At 40.7% G+C, this 25,085-nt stretch overlaps 2 protein-coding genes across 2 annotated transcripts; both read right to left on the reverse strand.

Annotated features, from left to right (window-relative positions):
* Window positions 1–41: 41 nt before the first annotated feature.
* On the reverse strand, window positions 42–5,863 carry LOC310929851 (interleukin-17 receptor D-like). Its single transcript, XM_083892711.1, has 10 exons — window positions 5,766–5,863; window positions 5,596–5,661; window positions 5,418–5,472; window positions 5,209–5,319; window positions 4,834–5,018; window positions 4,592–4,707; window positions 4,076–4,336; window positions 2,780–3,325; window positions 2,417–2,685; window positions 42–1,629 (listed from the first exon to the last, which is right to left on the reverse strand). Exons 2-10 carry the CDS (start codon window positions 5,656–5,658, stop codon window positions 1,511–1,513), a joined length of 1,725 nt encoding a protein of 574 aa, XP_083748837.1. The 5' UTR covers window positions 5,659–5,661; window positions 5,766–5,863; the 3' UTR covers window positions 42–1,510.
* LOC310929791 (interleukin-17 receptor D-like) lies at window positions 5,721–13,022 on the reverse strand (the record flags this gene model as incomplete). The annotated part of the gene is made up of 6 exons (XM_083892638.1): window positions 5,721–5,917; window positions 6,505–6,625; window positions 7,111–7,229; window positions 9,551–9,673; window positions 12,467–12,521; window positions 12,933–13,022. The coding sequence occupies 6 exons, from the start codon at window positions 13,020–13,022 to the stop codon at window positions 5,721–5,723; spliced, it is 705 nt and encodes a 234-aa protein (XP_083748764.1).
* Window positions 13,023–25,085: the final 12,063 nt, after the last annotated feature.

The raw sequence follows: 25,085 nt of genomic DNA on the forward strand, positions 1-25,085 counted from the left end.
GTACATTTCATAACAAAAAAATAGGAAAATAAAGGTCTAACTATACAAATATTAAAAACAGACATTTCCAATAAAAAAAATAATACAAATATAATATTTACAAGTTGTAAATGCTGAATCCTCCCCTCTAATACACTCGGAGCAGAAGCTGTCGCTGAAAGAAGTTATTAAAAGAATCAATAACTCAAGAGTTAACAGGATCAATAACACATGGAAATCCAATGCCAGCATGACAATAAAGACATATGAACGTATATTAAACTATAAATGCAACATTAAAAGGTCAATACTTGGCAAATATTTTTAAAATCTGAAACAATAAGCTTTACAATGCAAGCACAGTTCTAAACATGTCGTTGTTCTGATGCGGCAAAATGGTTTCGTGTTGCATTGTCTAAAAGTAAATAAAATTCAAACTAAATGTCAATTCAACATGAATTTCACACAGCTCTTCCACTATATTAAATCACATTAGCAGGTTCTTTAGTAAACTTCTGATAGTTATTTAACAGTTTAACACGTCTGTTTAGTGATTTGTGATTTGGCAGAGCTGACCAGTTTACTTGCTTCATCAATTAGTCATTGTTGAAATCAATTTAAATGAAAAAAAGGTATCCCTTTTCAACTAACTAAATAAAATATTCCTCCTCAAATAAAAAAGGACGGGATTCACTGTCAAACATGGGTTTTCCTCTATAATATTAAGAATTATCACAAGACAGTCACATATTCCAGTTCTGAATGATTCACGTGTTGAAGGTGCTGTTAATTCTGCGACCTTTTGTCAAAGATGTCGGTGGAGCCCACGATCTCGGGAAGCTGCTTTGATCCTGTTGGATGTTGTTAAGTCGGAAACATTTTGTCCCCATCATTGCGCTTCTGCATCAAAAAGTGCCTGAACAGTGTATCAGCATCATAGTTTGGTACCAGACATCAACTTGCGGGTCAGTTGTCATCGAGTCAATCGACCGAGATGCCGAGCTGAGTCAGTCTTTGGTCTCGTCTGCTCTGCCCACATCTGGACACGCAGTCCATCACCATGGATGAGTGTTCCAGCACTCAGTGGTCACAATTGTTATCAGAATTATCAATATTCTTAAAGGTAGGCGGTTACTATGGTGTACAGGTGACCACAGTTACTCTACTACACAGTCTTGTAAAAGTACACGGCTGCAGTGTACATAGTGCTTTGTGGCTGGGGACTCCAATGGAGCTCTAAAATGCAGTTGTTAACATAGTTACCAAGGACTAGGGTTCTAAAACTCACTAGTTACCATAGTAACAAGGCACTGGTCTTCTAGTTACCAGAGAGAGGAACTATTGTCGTGGTCAGTTTTAAAAAAAAATGAATTGTCACTCAGTGTAAACTCACGAACCTGCACTTAAGAACTAGTAATTTACAAAATTACACATTCAAATGCCCTTTTTTTAACTGTTCGTTTTGCTTCCATGACGTTTGGATGACGACACTTCTGAGAAAGAACTTAAGTCAATGAGATCCCTTCTTCCCCTACAACGAAGCCACGGTAGCGATTCCATCGTTGTGCTCCAGGTGGTGGTGCAGCTCTGCTTTACACACTGTGGACGTGCTGCAGCGGAGCGACGCAACAACCGATGGTTCCTCATCACCTGGAAGACAAACGGCCAAAAGACTGAACAAGCTGTTCTTTCCATTTAAAGCCGCAGTGCGTGACTTTTAAATATAAACAAGCATCTATTGCATTCGAAATCGTTGTCAAAATGAGTTCACACGATACCGATTAAGATAATCAGCACCACATGACTGTCTGAGCATTTTGATTAGATAAACATTTCTTGTTCTTCACAGTGACTTAACAGAGGACAGAAAGTTACACACTGCAGCTTTAAGTCATCTATTTTTGCCTCTAATCAACAGTGTTGGGAAATAAGAATCTACCTCTTGCCATGAAAATGAAAATTTACCACAGAATATCAGTGTATAATGACGTGATTTCAAATATTAAGTGTGTGAGTATCAAGGTTATTATAGTTAACAAAAACTAACAAAATAAAATTGAAAAAAACATCTATTTAATTGAAATAAAAATAAAAACAAAAACTAGAGTTTAAAACCACCCCAATAAATAACTGAAACTGAATAGTGTTTATAAAACTAAAACTAAAACTGTTGGGAAAATGTGCTTAGTAACTCTTTGTAAATTAATTTCATAAATATGCCGGCAAATTTTGAAAGGTTGTATTTATGCAATACTTATCACCTTTTTGCATCTTGCACCTGGCAAATACTCCATACTATTAAAAAAAAAACGAATAAAAACTGAACTAAAACAGCATTTTCAAAAGTAAAAATTATCTTATTTTAAAAACTAAAACTAAAACTAATGAAAAATCCCAAACTATTATAACTAGTAACTAAAACGTCAGCTAGCCTTACCTAAGCCCGATGAAGACGATTCGCTGTCAGCCACAGAGGAGGAGTCTGCCTGGTCATGTGACAGACCCTCCATGAGAGGAATGGAAAGCTCTGATGAAGGCACAGACGAATCATAGATGCCTGAATCCCGAGGAGGAGGGATCTCTAGAGGGGTGGCGCAGCTCTCCTCTGCCTGGACAGAACAAACCCCATCAGTGAGGATGGAGGGAGCAGAGGACGAGGAGGAGGACGACGCTTCTGATGATACAACAGACACTCCAGAAGTCGACCTGAAGAAAAGGAAGAACACAAGAGCACTCCAATAAATTCCAAAAATATGCATATACAAGTGATAAAAAATAGTGCCATTAGTCCTTGCGTTACCTTGAAGTCGGTCCCAGCAAAGACATGGAGCAATGTGGCAAGACTGGACTGGGACACAGACCAGGAATGGAACCAGGCCCAGGACTGGGACTGGGACTGGGACTAGGACTCGAGCCAGGGGCCAGTATGAGCAGGTTTCTTCTTGGGACTCTGCTCCCATCCTCCAGTGACGGTATCCTGACTGGCACTTCATTCAGCACCAATCCAGAGTCAAACCTCTGCTCAGGGTGCAGCGATGAGGAGCAGCTGGGAAGCTTTGGAGAAGCACTGGGAGCCGGGACGGTGGGCAGAGGAGAATGATTTGAAGCGAGGCCAGAGGAGGCTGAAGAACCTGTCGTGGGAGCCAGCTGCTTCTCGAACCAGTCGGGGTTCTGGCTGATGTGCTGGTGCATGTTGCAGATGGAGACGTAGAGTGAGCGTCCAGATTTGCTCCTGAAGTAGTTTCTCCTGGAGATGTTGAGAGGCTGGTGCTCACGGTCAGCCAAACTGGACTGACTGGAGTGGAGTCGACTGAAGAGCTGAGGCAGGTGGTCCATCAACTTGAACCTAAACAACAGGAAGTTGTATTTACTTATTTGTATATTATCGATGCCAGAAAACACATTCTGCTGTGAACCTAGAGTAGGGATTGAATTGCATTTGAGCAAATGTGCCAGTTTAATCTGAATCCTTTAAATAAACAAACCTTAAAGGTGCATTATGTAATAAATCTAAAGCAACTGGTCATAAAATCCTCCTAATATGTCACAGAGACTCAGGAATAATATTCATATGACATATTGAACTCACCAACAATAGTACAGCCAAAATATTTGCATTAAAAAAATGTTTTTGCCTACCACAAAAGATTTATGTTTTGAAATCATGTTTTGGCATGTGGCGCCACCTACCGCCGTCTACTAATCATTACAGTCAGTAGAGTCTCAGCTGCCGAGCAACCAAATGTTGCCAGTTATGTCTGAGCTACACTGGTGGAGAAAATGAAACTTTAAAGACCTTAGTATTTAGAATATGTAGTACCCATTTTTGCCACATTCTTACATATGGCGCCTTTAAATTAAACACATATAAACTCAAATTATTATTAGATCTCCTACATAAAATATTGTATGCATCAGCCTGAATAATGTCAGACATCTGACACTCCAACCTGAAAATCAGCTGAGCAGATACAAAAGATACAAAACGGTGATTTAAGAAGATAATCTCATCATCCAATTCTCCTCTACTTTTTTAATTTTTCCTCTTATTTTTTCCATTAGCAGATCTTATTGTAAGAATGTGTTTGTTATTTACCTGGGAGCCAGACTCAACATGGTGGGGATGTCGTTTTCTGTGGAATAGTCAAAGTAAACACTCATGAAGCGGTTCAGCTCAGAGTCCCCGCTCGCTTCGCTCTGCTTCGCTAGCCGCAGCTTTTCGGCGATCATGGCCACGCCCACTGTAAACAGGTCACCGCTAGACCCGTTAGCAGCAGAGGAGCTGCTGCTGTTGCTGTTGTTGCTGCTGCGACTGACTGGCGTCTTCCCTCTGCGACTCTTCCTCTCTATGTAGTAGCTGCAAAATAAGGACAGAGCAAGTTTAAAACACAAAAATAAAATAATAAAGAAATAAACTTTTAAAAAAAAGAAGGAATAACATCAACAAAATAGGTAAGAGGAAAGCTAAACAATTATTCAAAAGCCAATTGTGTGTTTGTCATACAAAATATTTCACTGTAAAGCAGTCAGCACCCTCTAGTGTTCACTGGAAGAACTGCAGCTGCGATATCAGCAGTCATTTTGACAGAGACACAGTGGACAGTGTAGTTACCGTAGGCCTTTGGAGCAGACGGTGATGATGAAATCGGATTCATCCAGCTGTCTGCTCAGCCATGACATCTGACCCTCTTTGCAGATCTCCAGATGTTCCCACAGGTCCAGCACAACCTGAACAGACACGAATGGAGATTTGACAACCACACTTAACTCGAGACTAATAACTTAGCGAGACATTTTTGTTCCGCCACACACACATGCATTATCTATTGATTTGTGTCTCATCCGTCTCCTCACCTCGCAGTTGCAGAAGTCCTGCAGAAAGTAGGCAAAGCTCTGTATGACGCTGGTGTGTTTAGGACAGTCCCTGCTCGAGTAACATATGAAGACTCTGGGACGAGGCCACGGGCGTTCTGCGTTCAACGCTGCGCTTTGATTGGATGACTCACTGCTCTCCTCATCCAGCTGGCTGTAGATGTTTTCTGTCCACAGAGAAAACAGAATGACAAGGTTTATCAGAACGGGTAAAAAACTACATGAAGTGACATCTTTTAGAGACTCAAAGAAAGTCAAAGTTTACTACTCATTTATAAAATAATAAAGAGGTAAATTTCCTATTAAAAAGATAAGTTTTCATTGAGTGTACAGACATTTTTAGACCACTGCTCTCACCTTGTTGTTTCTTTCGACACATGACGGTGAAGAGAGTGGCGAAAGCAGACATGATGACCAGAGGCACTGTGATCGCCATGGCACGAATAGGCCCCGCCCACGGGGAGTGGACTGAAGGGAAGAATCAAATGCATCCAGCAATGAGTCAACAAAATAAAAGAGAATTGAAATTGCAGTATAACACTATGTGTGTGTGTGTGTGTAATCACCTTGGCTGACATGGTACTGAGTCTGCCTCCGGGTTGTGTTCCCATCATCTCTCAACTGACACACAGAAGAAACAGAGAAATCAATACATGAGATGATGTGGAGGTGACATTGTTTTTCAGTATATAGTATAATATGAGGGGGAAGAAAGTCAGCGCCGTCTGTGCTGTGTTTGCTCACCTCGACAGTGTAAGTTCCTGGTGTGACGTCCTGGAGGATGCAAGTAGTTCTGGGCTGGTTCATGTCCTACACACAAAGTTATGATGAAAACTATAAACTCAGCTGAAAACAGTGCATGGGACTTCTCATGAGTAATTCTGACAATTCCACATTTGAGACGTCACACTTACGGGTTTGCAGCGCTGCAGTTTGAACGGTCCGTCGTGCCTCAGTTTGTAGTACAGGTAGTAGAAGCGGAAGCCAAAAGAGGGCGGAGCCTGGTCAAACGCCACATGGAGGTTCGGACCCAGCTGGGACACGTTCAGGGTCTTTGGCTTCCAGACTACACGGACAACACAGAATCATCGAAAATGAACGTCCACACTCCACAGGGTCGATGTCGTGTTTGTACTGACGTTGTTCATTTGTGGTGGGTGTAGAACTATAGAATATATAACTTTACAATCCCTTATGTAATGGCATCCTCCACAGAGAAAAATGTGGCAACACTTAAAATGAATATTATGTTGACAATAAAGAAGAACTTACATGGTTTGCAAACCAAGTTGTCTGATCCGATGAGGACTTCACATGCTGTAATACACAAACACTTTATTAGTATTGTTCTATGCTTTTTCATTACAAAGTATCAGGTACTTCTGTTTATCTTGACTTTGTTTAGCCCAGCTTGGCAGAAAGTGATGTAAATAATGCACAGTGGTCTTGATAAATCATGGTATTTCCATATAGTTTTTTTAATCTATTCATCCTCAAGCTAATTTAACGAACAAAAAGATCAATGCAGACATTAAGCCAAAAAAACTAAAGGCAGATGTGACCCTTTGGACCCTAATTATAACCCATAATTGATTTCTGCATCAATTAATTGGCTAAATAATCTTGTGTAGCTAAGGACAACACTGTACTCACAGTTGGTCCGGAGAAACGACGGAGGGAAGAAACTCTCGTTCATCAGAGTCGGGAAAGGAACCACGCGGACCATGTAGTCGGTGTCAAAGGTCAAGCCACTGAATGGCTGACTGCTGAGCCTCTGTGTGAGCAAAGTGAGAAGAAATTGTTAGAAAACAAGAGAAAACAAGAGAATGCACACAGTGGGTGTGATTCTCCAACAAGGCCACTATGTTCCCACACAACATTTCCATAAAATATAAAGAAAATACTAGTCAGGATCATTGTAATGTCATCGTTTTCAGCAGCAGTTTGAATTTTAACCATAAACAAGCCGACGTCAACAAACTTGGTTCAGATCATTTTTTTGTTTTTTGAAGGGTTAGTGGCCACAGACATGTTTTTTCTCAAGTCTGCTTCACAATAATGTTCAGATGTCTTTGTCCTGGCAGTTATTATGAAGGTTTAATACTAAACAGACAGTTTTAGTGAAGAAGGGACCTCTCTTCAGGAAGTGATCGACCACAGCAACACATACCTCTACAGTATATCTCTTACACCATATATAGTGTAAATGTGTGAGGTCAATGTGTTGGCACATTTTGTGAGTGAAACTTTTAATCGTACCGTGTTCTTGTAGGTGAAGTTGAGCTGCCGTGGATCTTTGAGGATGAGATGCTGACACTGTTTCCCCTCTGGATTCTTGTCCTCCAGGTAAACTCTGAAGCCTTTAATATGTTCGATCCCTGCAGAGACGAAAAAAACAGAACTTTAGAATGCACCGTCCTCCAACAAACATCCATCTCTCCTTCATTCATCTCCATCACTTATCATACCGTTCCTCATCCTTCCCGTCATTAGCAAATTACTCACAGAGCTCATTTTTTCCTTTCTGCCTTTTATTGTTCTTTGTCTTTCACCTGCACATGTTGCTTCCTCCCCTCCCCTCTTTTATCCTTCTGTCCTCTGCTTTCTTATTTCCCTCTCCTTCCCTGTCCTCCTTCTCTTGATTTGTCACTTCATTTTCTTTCCTTCTCTCCTCACTCAATATCCTCTTGTTGTTCCTCGTCTTCCTTTCTCAATTTCTTTCTTTGTCCCGTGTCTTTCATGCTTATTTAATCTCGTTTTTGTGCGTTTCTCTGTTCTCCCTCCTATGATTTGGTTATTTCTAATTTCCTATTTTCCATTCCTGTACCTTTTATTGTTTCCTTTACACACTCTCTCTCTCTCACAAACACACACACACGCTTTTTTGTTTTATCTCATGCTGTCCACTATTTGTTTTCTCTACTCTTTGTCCTCCCACTGTGCTCTTTAAAGAAATGTGACTTGTAATTACAGCTACACATTTGCATTCACACGACATGTTTTTCCTATTAGGAGTGTAGAGAGAGAGGGAGAGAGAGACAGAGCGAGAGATGAAGGAATCTGCCTCAAGACATAAAAACCTGTTCTGCTGCTCTCTCTCTCTCTCTCTCTCTCTCTCTCTCTCTATAGTTGGCGACAAACACGGATGTTATTCCTTCTTTACTTTTCAGCCACTGCAGGGTTTTGCCAAGTTTGTGTTCAGTTTTCATTTTTGTTTTGAGTCATAAAGTCCTAGGAAAAAGCAGCGGTGAGTCACCACTTTGGTACAAAACACAAAAGTATTTATTAACTCATCGAGGTGATTAAAATATCTCGAGAACAATACGAGTGGACGGCCATGATCAGTATCAAAACCAGCATCGTGGACATTACTGCTATCAAAAGCACTTCTGAAAAATTTTGGTGTGGTATTCGCTAATTTAGTGCGACACAAAGGATGTTATAAAAAAAAAGGAACCTTGATAAGAAACAGGTTCTCATCTGCTGCCCTAGATACGGTTGTTTTCAGAAAATACACACCGTGACACCAATCAGGTCTAGGCTACTGAGATCACAACAACTTTTCCCTAATGTGATGTTTTGATGTTTAAGTAGACATGTTTAACCAAGTTAACCGAGTTCCCTGGTGTCCTAATGAACATGTCTGACAAAATACCTTAAGGATGAAGCACCACAGTTCAATCACCCTGCCAAAACAGCCCTGTTCAGAACGCTCTGTTTTGAGCGCCTGTCTCTTTAAATGCAAATGAGACACAGGAAACTACGTCAGTGTCACTAACAGCAGTTAGCATTTGGAAAAGCCATCATTTGCCGACTCTAGCCGGCACATTGCCATCATAAGATGTATCCACTGGACACCTGAATCCTCTGAGGCTGGAAGTTTGTGTAGAACTCTGTGCTGCACTGTGCAGCCAAGAATAGAACACTTTCCGGACTTCCGCTTTACCGGATACTATTGCTCTCGCCTGCACTCTCGCATTTTTTAGGGACAAACAAGGAAAAAAAGAAGGGGGTAGGAATAGAAAAGTTACTTCATCCTACACCTTTTCCAACACTGAATATTTATCATTTTGTTTATTTCATCATATTGTGCCGCCTATATATTATGTTATTTTATCATCAAACAAACCCTGTCTTGTGTCAGAGAGGTCGACCACATCACTCGCCCTGTTTTCTCCTAAAGTGCTGGAGGCATAAAATAATTCAAAATGACAGAGAAAAGTGGACTGCACATATCTACAGTCAGTGTGTGTGGAGACTTTCCTCTTTTCTCTTTTTAGTGAGATTTTTTTTTGTCTCTGATGTTTCACATGCAACGTCGAACATTTCTGGAAGATTTCTGTCGAGGAAAACAACAGGAGGCTTTGTCACACGGTGTGTCTCTTGCTCTCCCTCTCTCTCTCACACACACACAGAGGAGGAGGTTCACCTTACACTGTGCACATACACCAACACACATTCCTTCACGGTCAAATCGTGGTATTGTAGTGCGAGATGTGATCCTCTCCCTCTCTCTCTCTCTCTGGTTGATCAAAGAGACACGAAAGCACACACACACACACACACACACACACACACACACGGCTGGCTAATCTTACAGTTTTGAACATTTTGGAGTTTTACTTTCCTGTTCTTCCTCCCTCACTGTCCCCCCCTCTCCTCTCCGAAGAATCTTATGAACAAACAGACAGAACGTTACCTAATGGACTCGCAGACCAGTGAACCACCACGGCGGCCTGATCCTCACAGGCCAGGTGAGTGAAGGACACATTGGCAACTTCATGGATCACGTGTTTCCCCAGTGGATAGTTTAATGAACAGTCTGCAGGACAAGACACAGGAAAAAAGAGAGAGATTAAAACTTTGAGTCCATAATTTGGTATTAAACATTTGTTTATGTTATTTCTTTGGTGAAAGCCTCTTAATGCCCACATTTTAGGAAGCTGTATTGGGAAAATTCAGCTTGGTGCGAGTGTAGAACAGTAGTTACAGTAACTAGTTAGTAGTAACTAACTTAATAACTACTTAGCTCATATATGTCAAACTCAAGGCCCGCCACGTCATTTTATGTGGCGCGCGAGTGGTTATTTGGGCTTAAAAATCTGTGTTAAAATAGGTCTATGCTGCTTTAAGGCGTGCATTGACCATAAACTACATTTCCCACAATGCATGGCGATTGCGTTACCCACAAAGTGACGGCATCACCATCGTGGACCAGGTTACATCTATAATACATCATATTTGTAACTTGAAGTAAGTAATAAATACAGAAAGTTATTTATCAATGTTACGGAGTAGTTACCTTTATTTTACATTATATTTGGTTACATTTATTCTGTATGACAGTTGACCCTTTGAGGGTAACCATTATGCTGATGTGGCCCTCAGAGAAAATTAGTTTGACACCCCTTAGCTCATGAAATAACACTATAATCATAAATAACGCCGCCATTATGCAAATATAAATATTTGACCTGTCATTCATAACGTTAATTATCATAACTGTCACTCATTCAACAAACACCATTGTTCTTTGCTCAGTGTTATCTTGTAAGAGACGAAAGATGTAGAGCAGGAGGATGAGGAGGAGCACCCAGCCATGGACCGAGAGGGATCGCAGGAGAAAAGATGGAATTAGGAGGTGGAAAGAGAAGGGGGCGTGAGCTCAGACACGACTCACTGCTCCTCTTTCCTCTCGCCAGCCACCGTTTGTCGAGGGGGCGGTGGTAAAGAGGAGAGGGAGTAAAAGATGGGACCAAGGAGAGGAGCTTAAAAATAAAAAAAAAAGGATGGAGGTGACTGAGAGAAGGTTAGGAGGGCACGGGATAACGCAAGGTCATCGCTCGTCTTCTACAAAGCGGGGGTCATGTTCAGAGCTCAAGGAGAAGGTCACAGCTGATCGCTCCTCTTCCTCCGTCATAAAGCTCCTCTTTAGGATGTAAGGAGGAGGGAGAGGTCACAAATCGTTACTCCTGTTCCTCCTTAAGTCCCTCCTCTTTGACCTTTTTTTAATATGACAAAGACGAAGAGGAAGAGGAGCGCAAAAGAGGAATATGAGGGACAAAGGAGAAGGTCACTGCTGGATGAAGAGCAGAAACTTAAGTTTTTACTTTCTGACTCATCAAAAGTGACTTTGCTTCCCATTAGGTACCAATAAACCGTTATATCAACAGTATTTCATCTAATAATAGCCAATAATAACACCTTTGTTTAGTGACTGTTAAGTTTATCAGCCCTAAAACTGTGTGTTTATTAAAAATGAATAAAAATCCTAAATCACATATTCTATAGGCCTGATTGATACCGAGCCAATATTAATTTCCAGGTTCTGATCCAGAAACAAAAACAGAGCCCACTGCCATTTGTAACAGCACCTGTGATTAAACATCCAGCATCAGAACTGAGCTTTACTGTTTACTTTCTTCAACAGCTGGGGGTTCGCAGGAAAGGAAGCAGTGAGGTGTGTCGCACACATCCACGCGCACATGCGCACAGACACACACACACACCTCAGTACACACACACAATGAGCAGACTCTCATTGTCATGCTAAAACACCATGGAGCTTAACTTGGAGCAAACTGTGAGGGTTTCCCCCTCCCCCCCCCCCCCCCGACACATTTATTTCATCAGTTCTTCAACAGGATGCATCATCGTTTCACTCACATGACCTTCTGACCTGTGACCTCCGTGTTCTTAGTGACATAATATGTTTAAAGGTCACTGAGAAGCAGTGATAACATTTAGTGTTAAATGGAACAACTTGACATTTTGAGCCTTCATTTCCTTAACAAAGACAAACACATTCTCCCTCACATCTGCATGAGTAAATATGAGATGTTTAGTTTAGCTCAACATGAAAACTGGAAACGGAGGGAAATCAAATACTTGAGTCCAAGTTTTAATATTCTTATCCTTAAAGAAAACAAAATGAAAAATGAAGTGGAATGGCTGTGGTTTACTGTGTACGACACAATATTCAGTACCTGAAGACTCTAGAAAACACAACGTTTTAACGGACATTCCTAACATTCATAGACCAGACAAATAAAATTGAAAATACACTAAGCATACCTCGTTGAACATGTTGCCGTTTTACAGACAAAAACTCCTTAAAATACAGACACATGCATGCGCACACAAAGAAATCTGAACGAGCTTCTCGCTCATGGTCACGGACAAAGGTAGGAGAGAGGCAGGGATTGGCCACGGCTCAGGAACTTGACTTTATAGAGAAAGAACAATGAAAAGAAGAAAGAAAGGAGGAGGAAGAGGGTCGTGGGGTTAGCGATACGGGGGCGACAGGGTGTGCGTATGTGTGCGAGTGTGGGGACACTGATTTTTTTTAACTGATTTTTACCTCTAAAGAAAGCCTCAACTTTCAGTAGAACACGAATATCTTGTAAAAAAAAAGTCAGCAAACTGTTAAGACCACAAGCATCACAATCCCTGCACTCAAGTAGTGGTACATCGATTATTCCCAGTTTTCCTGTGATGATTGCGTGCAAAACATTAGGTTACTTGGACTAGGAGTCACCGGCTAAGCACTGATGAGGAAAACACCTGCAGGTAACACAGAGACTCTAACATTATTAACAGATAGGAGGATACTCACTGTCAGCTCTGAGGGTGACGGGCAACCTGCGACTACCATCTGCACCAGACTGCACCTGAAGGAGAAGACGTGAGAAAGAAACATCATTCATTATTATTGTGGGATAACATAATAATAATAATGTCTAATAACAAGAAAAACACTGGATTTGTCTCTTTTTGAGAGGACTTTCGTCTGTGACAACCGTGGTAAGCAGCTTAGCTCGGACACAATGGGTTTCACTGATTTAATTAAGTGCTGCTACTTTAGGAACCATTTCATTATCAATTCATCTGCTGCTGATTTCCCTGATTCAACTTTGTCTATCAAACATGAGTGAATGATTATAATCACCAGGCACATGATGGGTTGAGCTAGAAATATAAACCAGGTGGCTTCTGGTCCAAGGATTTTGTACCTCACCTACAGGTCCCTGCATAAAGAGATACCTCTCGTTCCAATCCAATCACAAATGGACAGGTGTCACCGGGTTGTTATAGAAGATCAAACAGATCTGTGAATGGACACCGAAGAAGCCGAGTAAGGGGTCCTTGAGAGTGGCCTGGGCCACTTTCATTTGTTCCTGACTGGATCTCAAGACACCCCGAGGACATATTTGGATGGTGTGCAGAGCAGATCTGTACTCGTGACCCGCCCAACTGTGATTGGATTACGGGACTCTGAACTGACGTTAACACCAGGTCTTTGATATAATGAGACACCAGGCTCCATCTGGTTGTGTCAGAGGAAAGATATCCTCTCAAAGCTCCTCCCTGCAGCTCTATTTAATACAAAGGACCGCAGATATAGTATAACATGAAAAGTGAGATAAGCTGAGGTGTGAACCCTACTTCCCATGAGAGCTGTGCTTACCCATAATACCCCTGGCTGTCTCTGCACAACGACACAGTCCTCATTCAGACCTGGTATTAAAATCCATGCTGAGTGATCCAATCGGAAATGGATAGAGCTAATTACAGGTTGTGGACTGTATGTAAAAACTGTGCGTAAACTTCTCATTGCAAAACAAACTCCTGTTGTGAAGCCTTGACATCTACACGTCGATTTCTTTGAAACCAGAATTCGCTAAGGCTGTCAAAATTGCTCCAAAATGACGTTATATTCCCTCAAAAAAAAAAAACATAGGTTCAAACCATTTGAATATCTATATTTGCGCATTATGTCAATAACAGGTGGACAAACAAATACAAAGAGACATAACTACATGTGTTTTTAACATGGAAGGCTACGTCCACGTTTATATACAATCAATGTTGCAGGTATGAATGTACCCAGTGCATCCCTGCTGATCACCAAAACCAGACTTGGGGGTGGTTTTCAGACACATGTGGCCACATTCCTTTCCATGTGTGGCTGCAATGTGTCCTGAGGACACATTAAAGAGCACCTCCTCTGCTTATTTTAGTATTTCTCAGGGCCCATATGTTGATTTACTCATAGTCACTGATTATCTCATTGCTTAAAATGATATTACTACATATTATTATATTATATTAAATACTGCATTTTCATTTTACATTTGTAGACACTGGCACTACTTTAATACCAAACTGTGCTATTTCTTCTTGCTATTGGTTTAACTGTTTGTTAAATTGTGTATTTTAATTTAGGGCGGAGATGCCAGATACGACCATATGTGGTCTAAGAAGACGCATTTATGTGATCAGATCACTGAGGACTTAAGTTAATACCGTCTGAACGGGGCCAGAGACTCATGAGGCATGTTTCTATTTGAGGAGAGAACTTTTAAAGGTTTGACTGTTTTCCTGTTGCCCTGCAGTTGTACAACACTCATAGACATAATGCATTCCCTAACCCTACTGGGGTTGTCTCCACAAATATAGTTTTGCATCAAAATTTGCCCTCACAGACTTTTTTTCCTTTTAATTCCTTAATTTTAAAAGCCTTAATAACCTAACCCTATATATATATAAATAAAACCATAACCAGTTAATACCTAACCTTAACCTAACCACTAGTGAATCTTGGTAATAAACTTAACCAGTACTTCAGAAATGAGATTCTGCCTCATTAGGGGCAGGTTCTGGTCTCCATGAGGACTACTGGTCCTTACAAGGTCAGTGTTTATATCATAAAAGGCCGAGGCAACAAAATACAAGTACACATGATGCGCGCGCGCGCACACACACACACACACACACACACACACACACACACACACACACACACACACACACACACACACACACACACACACACTAACACACACACACTAACACACAAACACACAAACACACACACACTAACACACACACACACACACACACACACACACACACACACACACACACACACACACACACACACACACACACACACACACACACACACACACACACACACACACACACACACACACACACACACACACACACACACACACACACACACACACACACACACACACACACACACACACACACACACACACACACACACACAGGTTTGTTAAGAAAGGTGTCAGACTGTGGTCACACGCACACACACACACCTGAAATCAATCAGACAGACCCCCTACTGTGTGTGCGTGTATGTGTTACAGAAGGTGTTCCATGCTTGTTAGCAGCCAATGTACCTCAGCAATCCATCCACACACGTTTGTGCTTACATACTTGTGAAGACTCTCATTGACATAACGCATTCCCTGGCCCTTAGAACAAGCGTTAGCATAGACCATAAAGGGGAACTGCGGCATCAAACAGGCCTTTGAAGAGGTCACTATAGCATAAAAGTTCGAAATAAAAAACAGCCCAGAAACACTGGCATGGGGTTATCCTATCCTACCTTGTTCTTATTCCATACATATATATAAATATATATGTATATAGTGCCTTGATTTTGTTTGGACTACTGACCTTTAACCTGCAGAGGTTTACATGCTACTGCTCCCACACATGTCCTGCTGGCACCATGAAATGGGAGGCTAATTAAAATCAAGGGAAGCTTTTCACTGACAAGCACAAAAAAAGGCACAGACTTCCTGACTGGTTGCAATGGGAAACTGCCCTGCCCCCCACTCCCCCACCACTTCTGGTTCTGGTTAGGGTTGAACAATTGATCATTTTCAAATCAAAATAGCAATTGGAAATATCACAACTAATGGCTATTTTCCAGAGGATACAAGAGTGATGATTGCTGAGAAAAAAGGCAGAGCTTGAGGGTGAGATGGTGAGTCGAGAGTGGAGGGTCAAGCAGCAGGTGGAGTGGACAAGGAGATGCACGTCTCCCTGGAAAAGATGATTCAAGTCACTTTGGGCAAATCTATCAATCTGTGAATCACAGGATCAAAATATACAAATACCTCCAAACTTTACTGTACAGCGACAATATTTTCCCCACTTGTAAAGCCAGGGACGATTCAGTATTTAGAGGCATGTCAGTGTATTAGAATAAATATGGTAATGAACTGCACAGTGTAAATAACAACAAAACTATTGGTAAACAAACATGTAGCTGCACCTTCACCCCTGCGTGAGAATATGACATGTCATTGTTTAAACATGCAATCATCCAGTCGTTGCCGACTTTGAAAGAGCGACTGATGTCAAAGATATTATTATTCTGTCAAGTCTTGTGTTCCCTGCTTCTGATAAGTAGTTTAGGGCAAATGTGTGACACTAAACCTGAACCAACCCTTGTTAAAAAAAACGAATGTCTGCTTATTTTGGTGTAAAAAAGTGTTGTTAAACTGATCAGCACATCAAACTCCTTTTATGACTACTCCATTAGCTCTGACAGGACCAAAATCTCACACTGAATTCTCCTACCACGACACTGAGCGGGTGACTGACAGCGAGGCAAACCTATACTTTACAGCAAACAATTTTTTTTTACGCAGAAAAAAAAAAAAAAAAAGAGAGTTATACTTTTCTTCCTTCCTGTTGCCAGCTGTTTCTCACAGGTTGTAATCATTATAGTCACTACAAACATGCACCGACACACCCGGAGGCCTCAGCCAACTGAGTCACATCAGAAAAGACAGTTTGTTAATAGTCATTAAAAAAAATAGAACAACTAAAGGGCAGCAGACACGCCAAGTGTTTGGGAACGTAGATGAACCTTGCTTTAATTCACTTTTTGATATCAACAACAAAGAACAGAGGCATACTACAAATATACAAACACTAAAGACTCTAAACCAGTAAAAAAAAAAAAAGCAGAATTCCCCTCGGGAATCCCCACACACACACATTCACATGATGAGTTCCTGTGGTAATTAGGCAGCCTCAGTTAGCCGAACATCAACAGTAATTAATCACAGCACTGGAGGAAATCACAGGAAAGAGGGAGGGAGCAAGGACGAATAGAAGGACGTCAGAAAGGGAGGACGGAGCGAGAGAAGGAGGACTTAGAAGAAGGGGGGAGTTGAAGGATGATGGGGGACGTAATCACAAGGCCTGCAGGGGAAGGAAGAAAGGAAGGAGGGAGGGAAGAAGAGAAAGAAGAATCTGATTAAACAGGAACTCCTTCAATTACAGCTTTCAAGGTTCATGTAGCACATTTCTATTCTCCCTCATTTTGTTTGGGGCCTGCAGACCAGTTCCAGATGTGGGACAGAGAACATGGGACACACACGCACAGTTGACCTTTGATCAACACACTCTTATATGAGCCCGAGTACGAGCGGCTAGAATGGTTCTCTCTGGATAAGTGGGATCAGAGCGGTGTTATTCCACAGAAATTGCCTGAACATAAAAAAAATTTAACACAATCCAAACATTCACAATGATGGATTGATTGATGAGATAGTAACACATTTACATCTAAGCTCTGCCATTATACTGAGATGTTATGCAAAGTACATGTGTGTTTGGATTGAGTGAAAATAAATGATCAAGAGGTCACTTCTTGGAATAACCTTGGATTTGGATAAAGAGATAGTTCAGAAGAAGTTAAGCAACAAATTGGAATTTTGAAACAATTCTCCGGGCAAGCATTTCACCTCTGAATCAGAATGAATAAAAGTGTCCATGTGAGGTAAAACTTTTCGGCAGTGTTGTCAAACTCTAAAACTCTAGATGAGAGTGGATGGAGGGCATAAACATGGCAGATGCAATGTGTTTTAAATTGAAAATGCTGTTGTATCCTAGTAAAAACGTGGTAAAAAAAAATTTTTTTTTAAAAGCTTCGTCTCAGTTTCACTGCAAAAAAAGCCTTAAATAAGATGTTTTATGTCATCACTCAGACGGACAAGGCCCACAAGTTACAAAGCTTCTATAATAACACAGTAAAGGGCACCTGCTGAGGAATGAACGTTGTCAAAGGGAACTCAAAAAGTTATCTTGAAAAACATAAGAGCCGCACTAAACTAAACTCTTGTGTGGTTGTGTGTGAACTTGATGAGAGTCTTTTTCTAACTAAGGCCTCGAGGCTAAAAAACTCTGGCCTGCTCCTCTTAATGTCTTCCTGTCTCTTACAAACACGCACACATGCCTCCAAACACTACCATATGGCACAACATGGCCGCAGTGTAGCATCTACACAATGTGTATATTTTTCTGCTGCACAACAACAGCAGCTCAGATCAGGTCTTGTTGTGTTGCTGTATGTCTCTGGTCTGTGTGTGAAAACATGGTTTTAAGGTGATGTTGAACTGACTGTGTTTTTGACTCTCTGTCCCCTTCACCGATTCCCTAATCAAACAAACAAACTTGTGATCGTTAACTAGTCGACTGTGATTAAAAAAAATTCAGTCAATGAGAAGTGCATAACGTGACAAGACACAAAAAGCACTCTCACGAACAGAGCCTGTTACCTGGCAACATCCGTGACAACATCTGCACAGAAACAAGAAAAACCAGATCAACAATCATGTCTTTATGATGATTTACATACAGAACAAGGGCGGTTAACGCACGGTTAATAGCAGTTTGTGATCAAATGAAACCAGTGTGAGCTCCAATAAAATTAACCGAAAGACTTTTCAGAGTTTCCTGTCTGTCAAGACACTCTAATATCTGAATTACCTCCATTTTTTCCCTACACTACCGCTCAAAGGTTTGGGGTCACTTAGAAATCTCCTTATTTTTTGAAGGAAAAGCACTTTTTTCAATGAATATAACATTAAATGAATCAGAATATACTGGTAAACGACTATTCCAGCTGTAAATGTCTGGTTTTTAATGGAATATGTACAAAGGTGTATAGAGTAGGGATGTGAATCTTTGGGATCAAAACAATACAGTTTGTATAAGATAATGTGATCACACAAACGCAAACTTGAGACATAAGTTAACATTTATTCATTCAAAACAAATAAAAACTTACTGTACAAAAAGATAACTTGCATAAATTAAAGCTTTGACTAGCTGCCTTTTTCTCCCAGAAGTAACAAAAATAAACTGTACACAAATAACACAAACTGTTGTTTTTTGTGTTTTTTCAAAAATCGATTTTTTAAGTTTTTGAATCGATTCAGAATCGTGGATGATTCCTATGTGAATCGTTTTTTTCCACCACCCCTAGTATAGAGGCCCATTTCCAGCAACCATCTCTCCAGTGTTCTAATGGTACACTGTGTTTGCTAATCGTGCTAGAAGGCTATTGGATGATTAGAAAACCCTTGTGCAATTATGTTAAAAGAGTTTTGCTGGTTCTTTGACGAAAGAACAAAATGTAATTATTATTTCTAATCTTGTCAATGTCTTGACTTTATTTTCTACTCATTCTGCAACTCTTTTGATGAATAAAAGTGTGACTTTTAATGGAAAACATCAAAAAATTGTATAGGTGAGCCCAAACTTTTGAGCGGTAGTGTATTCTTTAAGCCTGCATGTGAAATATTGAACCGAGTGAGCATTAGTTTGGGTAGCGCTGGACTTTTACTCGAGACAGAAAGTCTGTACAGAATACGGTGAGCTTCCTCTCAACGTTCCGGCCCATCTATAAATCACCCAAGAAGCTCACTGATGGTAAAAACAGATAATGTAAAAAAAAGACACAGAGAGCTGAAGGAGCTGTTCAGCATGTGAGCCCGAGCACACCTCACTCCAACAACGGATATGAGATTTCCACCAGTCATTCACAATTACTCTCTTGACATTCCCCTTTGACTCTGACTTTGCCATGAATCATAATCCTTTCCTCCAAGACCGATTTTCAGCCAACACATCTTCAATAACAGCGAGTAAACCCTTATGAATTATGAATGAAATGTTATTTTGTCATTCCTGCTCTTGTGTGAATTTCAAATGTGTAAACATACTTCAGTGATCACAAGTGATCACATCTAACACACAGAGATAGTAGATAGTTTCATTCGATTTGTTGATTCATTTACAAAATAAAAATACATATCAGCTCTTTAGCTCCAGAGGAAAACATTCAGTACGAAACAAAAGCTGGAAAAAGTGAGGTAACACAATGCAAACTGAGAAAATGTGTGTGTGTTTGGGAGCAGCCAACCAGAGATTTCCCACCGCAGGAACAAAACCTGCAGCTTCCTCCTCCTGCATGACTGCTCTTCAATGACCCCCCTCTACCACCGCTCTTCTTCATCACAACTCCTCCTCCTCATCCAGGAGGAGCTCCTCCACTCCTACTGTGGCACTTTGTCCTCTCTCCTCCTCCTCTGGCCTTATCCACACGAGAAACACAACAGATCCTCTACAGTCTTTTCCTTTTACATTCTTAAAAAGGCTCTCCATAAAGACGGCATTGTTTCAAGAAACGTCCTTATTAGACTGTAATACATGTGCCAGGCCTGTTTCTGCTACAACCGCTATATATTTATTCCTATAAAATGAAAAATTAAGCTTTATTTTAGTTTATTAGTTTATTTATTATTATTATTATTAAGTATACATTAGAGCAGGGGTCTCAAACTCAAATGATCTAGGGGCCACTGAGTGTCTAGTTTGGTCACTGGAGGGCCGGTGAAGTGGGGGAAAAAAGTCCCAACTTTGAGGAAAAATACATCGAAATAATAATATTTATGATGATATTTCACATAATTTCACAATAAAAGTGTCGACATAGAACGATAAAAGGTTCACAATATAAATGTATTTATGATGCAAATTGAATATAGTCATAAAGAAGAAGTTGATATTAAAGGTGCATTATGTAATAAATCTAAAGAAACTGGCCATAAAATCCTCCTAATATGTCACAGAGACTCAGGAATAATGTTCATATAACAAACTGAACTCACCAACAACAACAGTACAGCCAAAATATTTGCATTACAAAAAATATTTTGCAGACTGCAAATCATGTTTTGGCATGTGGCGCCACCTACCGCTGTCTACCAATCATTGCAGTCAGTAGAGTCTCAGCTGCTGAGCAACCACGGGTTGCCAGTTACATCAGAAAAACGAAACCTAAAAGACCTTGGTATTTTGAATTTGAATGTAATAACAGTTTTTGGCCACATTCTTACATATGGCACCATTAAGTGGCGGGCCACATGAAATTGATTTGGGGGCCGCCAGTTTGAGATCACTGCACTAGAGTGTATAGAATAAAGTTTTTTTTGTGTATTTTTCAATAATTAAAAATGACTTCTTGAATATGAATGTCTTCTAGTTTCTTTGCGCCATTAAAACTGACTCATTTCGGTTTGAATGAACTAAGCCAGGGGGAGTACGGAAAGAAAACAGGTTATCGCAAAAGCAAATAAGACCAAACAATCTCTAAACACAAGATGATGACAAAGATAAGCGACAGCAAATGCAAGAGCAGGAGAAAGGTCGGGCACTGACGTGATCATTTCCCAAGAGTAAAAGCATCGAAGCAAGAATAAAGTGCTGTACTGGCTCCATAAAAAAAGACTCAAGACTTAGAAGAAAGCTCAAATCTCTCAATCCAACGAGATGGACCGGTCTAAGTGCATAAGTGAATGTGGGAAACTGCGTCACCAATTTCAAAAGGTGTGCGTTTCTGTGTGTCCAGACTGACACACAGCTGAAATGAGGCCAGCAGCTCTTTGTTTCAGGGGCTTCCCCAGAAATCCCCAGAGTCGTGTGGACGCCTGACTTAAAAGAAGCAGAAGCATTGTCACGATAAAAAGCAGTAGTGAGGATGGAGCTGAAGCAACTCCAGGTAGATTTGCTCCGAGAGACGAGTCAAAAAGTCCTCACATGTGTGATGGTATAACTTCATGTCATAATTTGTGTTCAGCCTTTCATGAAATAAAACATCAGGCTCGAAGAAGGCACCTTACATCTTCATTTTGTTACTTTAGGGCCAAAGTTTGAGGAGTTATTTGGCATATTTTTGAGCCTAAGTTTCACTCCTTCACTTCAAGCCTCAGCGGACTTAAGATGAAGAAATATTTCCTGGATATATTTCATGTAAGAGGTGAAAGTCAGGCATCGATCCTTCAGCTTAATTCAGTCACCAGGAAGAACACACGTGTTTCACATCGGGACGCCCACCCAGCCGTGACGCCCTCTGAGGTTCTCTGATGCCAAAAACACACCGGAGACGTCCGGAGCGATGGGATATGTGACACAGTCACAGAGAGAGAGGAACCCTGTGAAAGAAGGATGAGGAATACTGAAGAGAACAGAGAGAGAGAGCGAGAGAGAGGGGGATGCTGAATAATTTCCTGGTGCGTCTTCCTCCGCTGAGACAGATGTGATGACTTCAGCAGATGTGTTTGACCAGAGAGAACGAAAAAGTTTATAACGTCCTTAAGCATCAACCTGAAACATCCAGCAAAAAAAAAAAAAAGACAGTTTCCTCAGTTTCCAAAACACCACAAAAACATGATTATTTGTCCATGTAGACACTTGAAGGTGAATTTCACTCATTCTACACATTACAGTCCACTCACAGGTCTGGGGGAGGACGAGTACATGTGTTGAAAACAAAGAGTTGAATAAAGTCTTTTGTGGCTCCAGCGGGAGATGTACGAAGTCTGACAAAGCCATCAAGTGATTTGATTTAGAACCGGGCCTGACTGAAGACTAGAACTTTGAAAATGAAAAATCTGTGGGTGCGGACACAGAACTAACCCCAGAGTGATCGTTTTCCTTTTTCATTCTTAAAACGTTTTCCAGAAACAAGAGAAGAAATGTCTTTATTTTTCACTAAACCCCCAAAATGAATCTAAATGCTGAAGTATAACCGTACACCAGGTCCAGGCACAAGTGCATTTCTTTTAAAACTTTATTTGAACCAAGTATACATTACCATGTATACAATCACAGAAACAGACAGAACTAGAAAAGCACTCAGAGAGCGCAGACCTCCACCAAGGCAGCTCAGTGCCTACAAAATACACCCTGCCGGTGTGCAGCGTGTACGGATCACGACCAAAATTTAATCACTTGTTCCTGGTCTCATTGCGGACATTTCCTGAAAATTTCATCCAGATCCATGACTTTTCCAGTTATGTTGCCAACAGACAGACAGACAAACAAACTCCGGCATAAACATCAGGGCAAATGGATAATTTCCTGAATTGCAAAAATTCATTAAAATTATTCCTCAAGAGGTTTGCAAATATTTCCAACGAATCCTTGTTCAGGGTGATGCCGACTATTACGGTGGCAAATTTCAAGTAATTTCAAGATACTTTTTGTTTTATCACTTGTTCCTGGTCCAGTTGAGGACATTTCCTGAAAATTTCATCCAAATCCGTCTGCGACTTTTCAAGTTATGTTGCCAACAGACAGACATACTAACAAACTCCGACGAAAACACATACAGCTATGCTGCGGGCCAGAAGTTGAAAATGCTTCAGAAAATCTCTGGCAGAGAGTTGACAAAGAACCTGACTCATACATTCCCACTGATGCCAATCAGAAGACAACTTTAAAAAACCAGTGTCGCAGAGTCATTGAACTAAGGGTGAATGCATGGTGACAAAATCACTGGTGGAAAAACTAGTGGGAATGGGTTATTTCTTTCACCGGCACACACACAGAACTCTAATAACTTCACACCTGTAGAATAGCAGGCCCTCACACCCCCATCAAGCAGTCTTTGATGTGTGTGTTTCTGAAAAGAGAAGGGAAGCAGGGAGAGAATGAGGGGGGAGGTGTGTGTGTGTGTGTGTGTGTGTGTGTGTGTGTGTGTGTGTGTGTGTGTGTGTGTGTGTGTGTGTGTGTGTGTGTGTGTGTGTGTGGTGGGGGGGGTAGGAGAGGGGAGGGAGGGAAGGAATGTTTCTTCAAAGTAAACAGTGTGAAGCTTCCTGTAGAAAACACTTCAAAGCCACCGAGAGGAAGCTGGGATAACACACACACACACACACACACACACAAGAGCAACTCAAAGGCAGGTAGGAGTCGTCAATCAACGCAGGAAAATTAAAACCTGCAGAATGTGTGCGCTTTCACACATACAATCACTCGTCCACTCCGATTATTCTGCTTCCCATATTAATGACAAGGAAAAGGAAGTTGTATCACACACTTAATACACACATTTGACTGCACACACACACAAATTATCAAACACTGCATCATTGTCAAAAATAAATAATGGTGTGTTTCTTTTAATCATATTCCTGCTGTGATTAACCAAGCCACTTAAAAACAATGACAAAGACACAAGCCTTAAACTTCCTTGAGTATTTGTACTATTAGACAAGGGCTGGGCGATATGGCCCCAAATCGATATCACGATATATTGAGCAGCTCACCTCGAAAACGATAAATGAACGATAAGTTCGAAGTTGCTAAATGACGTCATCGCTTAATTTGCATTATTGACCATTTGCCTGATATAAGTGTCCGAGTGTCTTAAAGGGACATAGACATACAGGTAGCCTGCCTACCTACACACACAGCCAAAATCAACTTTTATTTTGTTTTGTTTTCTTTCTTTTTTTGAATTATCAAATGTATCGGTAACGATAAATTTTCGATATATCGCCCAGCCCTATATTAGACATTTGCATAATGGGTAACAACTGGCAGCTACAGCAACTGAACTCGTCTTAGAGATGAAGATGTTTGGAAGACATTCATGCATCTATCCCAGTCTGTGGTGAGTGGACCGAGGGTCACAGGGAGGAAAAACAAAGAAGTTAAACTGTGACAGTAGCTCATAATGAGCAATTACCAATATTCACATTGAGGCTGAGATGTTGGGATTTGACACTGATTATAATAAACAAATGTTGTTTGGTTTTCTGACCAAAACATCTCAAATACAAGAGGTATTATTCATCATTGTATGACATTTCACAATCTATCAATCTGAGATCTAGTTTCAAAGATTATTTTAAAAAACAGGTGTGTATTCAGAGAAATAAAATGACCAAAAGGTTCCTTTGGTCAGAAACAAAAGGTGTTGTGAAGTCTGTGGGTCACTTCACATAATTATTCCTGAGTTCAATCCTCTGAAATCCTGTAATTCAGCATCAACCATAGGTTTCCTAAATCAAGTTATCTTTAAACCGGCTTCGTTATTTTTTTATATAAACTCTGCACAGGGCCGAAAAAACGAAATATCATTCACATTTTTGTTAAGTTTACAACACTCACTTGCCGTCGTCTCTGATGAAGGCATTGACAGTGTGCAAGTTAGAAAAGGTTTTTTTTTTTTATAGGGTTTAATTCCTGAATAGCATATTAGACTGTTGCCGAACTGAGTAAAGAACTTGGTTTCATCAGTACATATGTACAGGTGACTTTCTAATGTCTAC

The sequence above is a fragment of the Microchirus variegatus genome (genome assembly GCF_963457635.1).
Source record: "Microchirus variegatus genome assembly, chromosome: 7".
Taxonomy (NCBI): Eukaryota; Metazoa; Chordata; class Actinopteri; order Pleuronectiformes; family Soleidae; genus Microchirus; species Microchirus variegatus.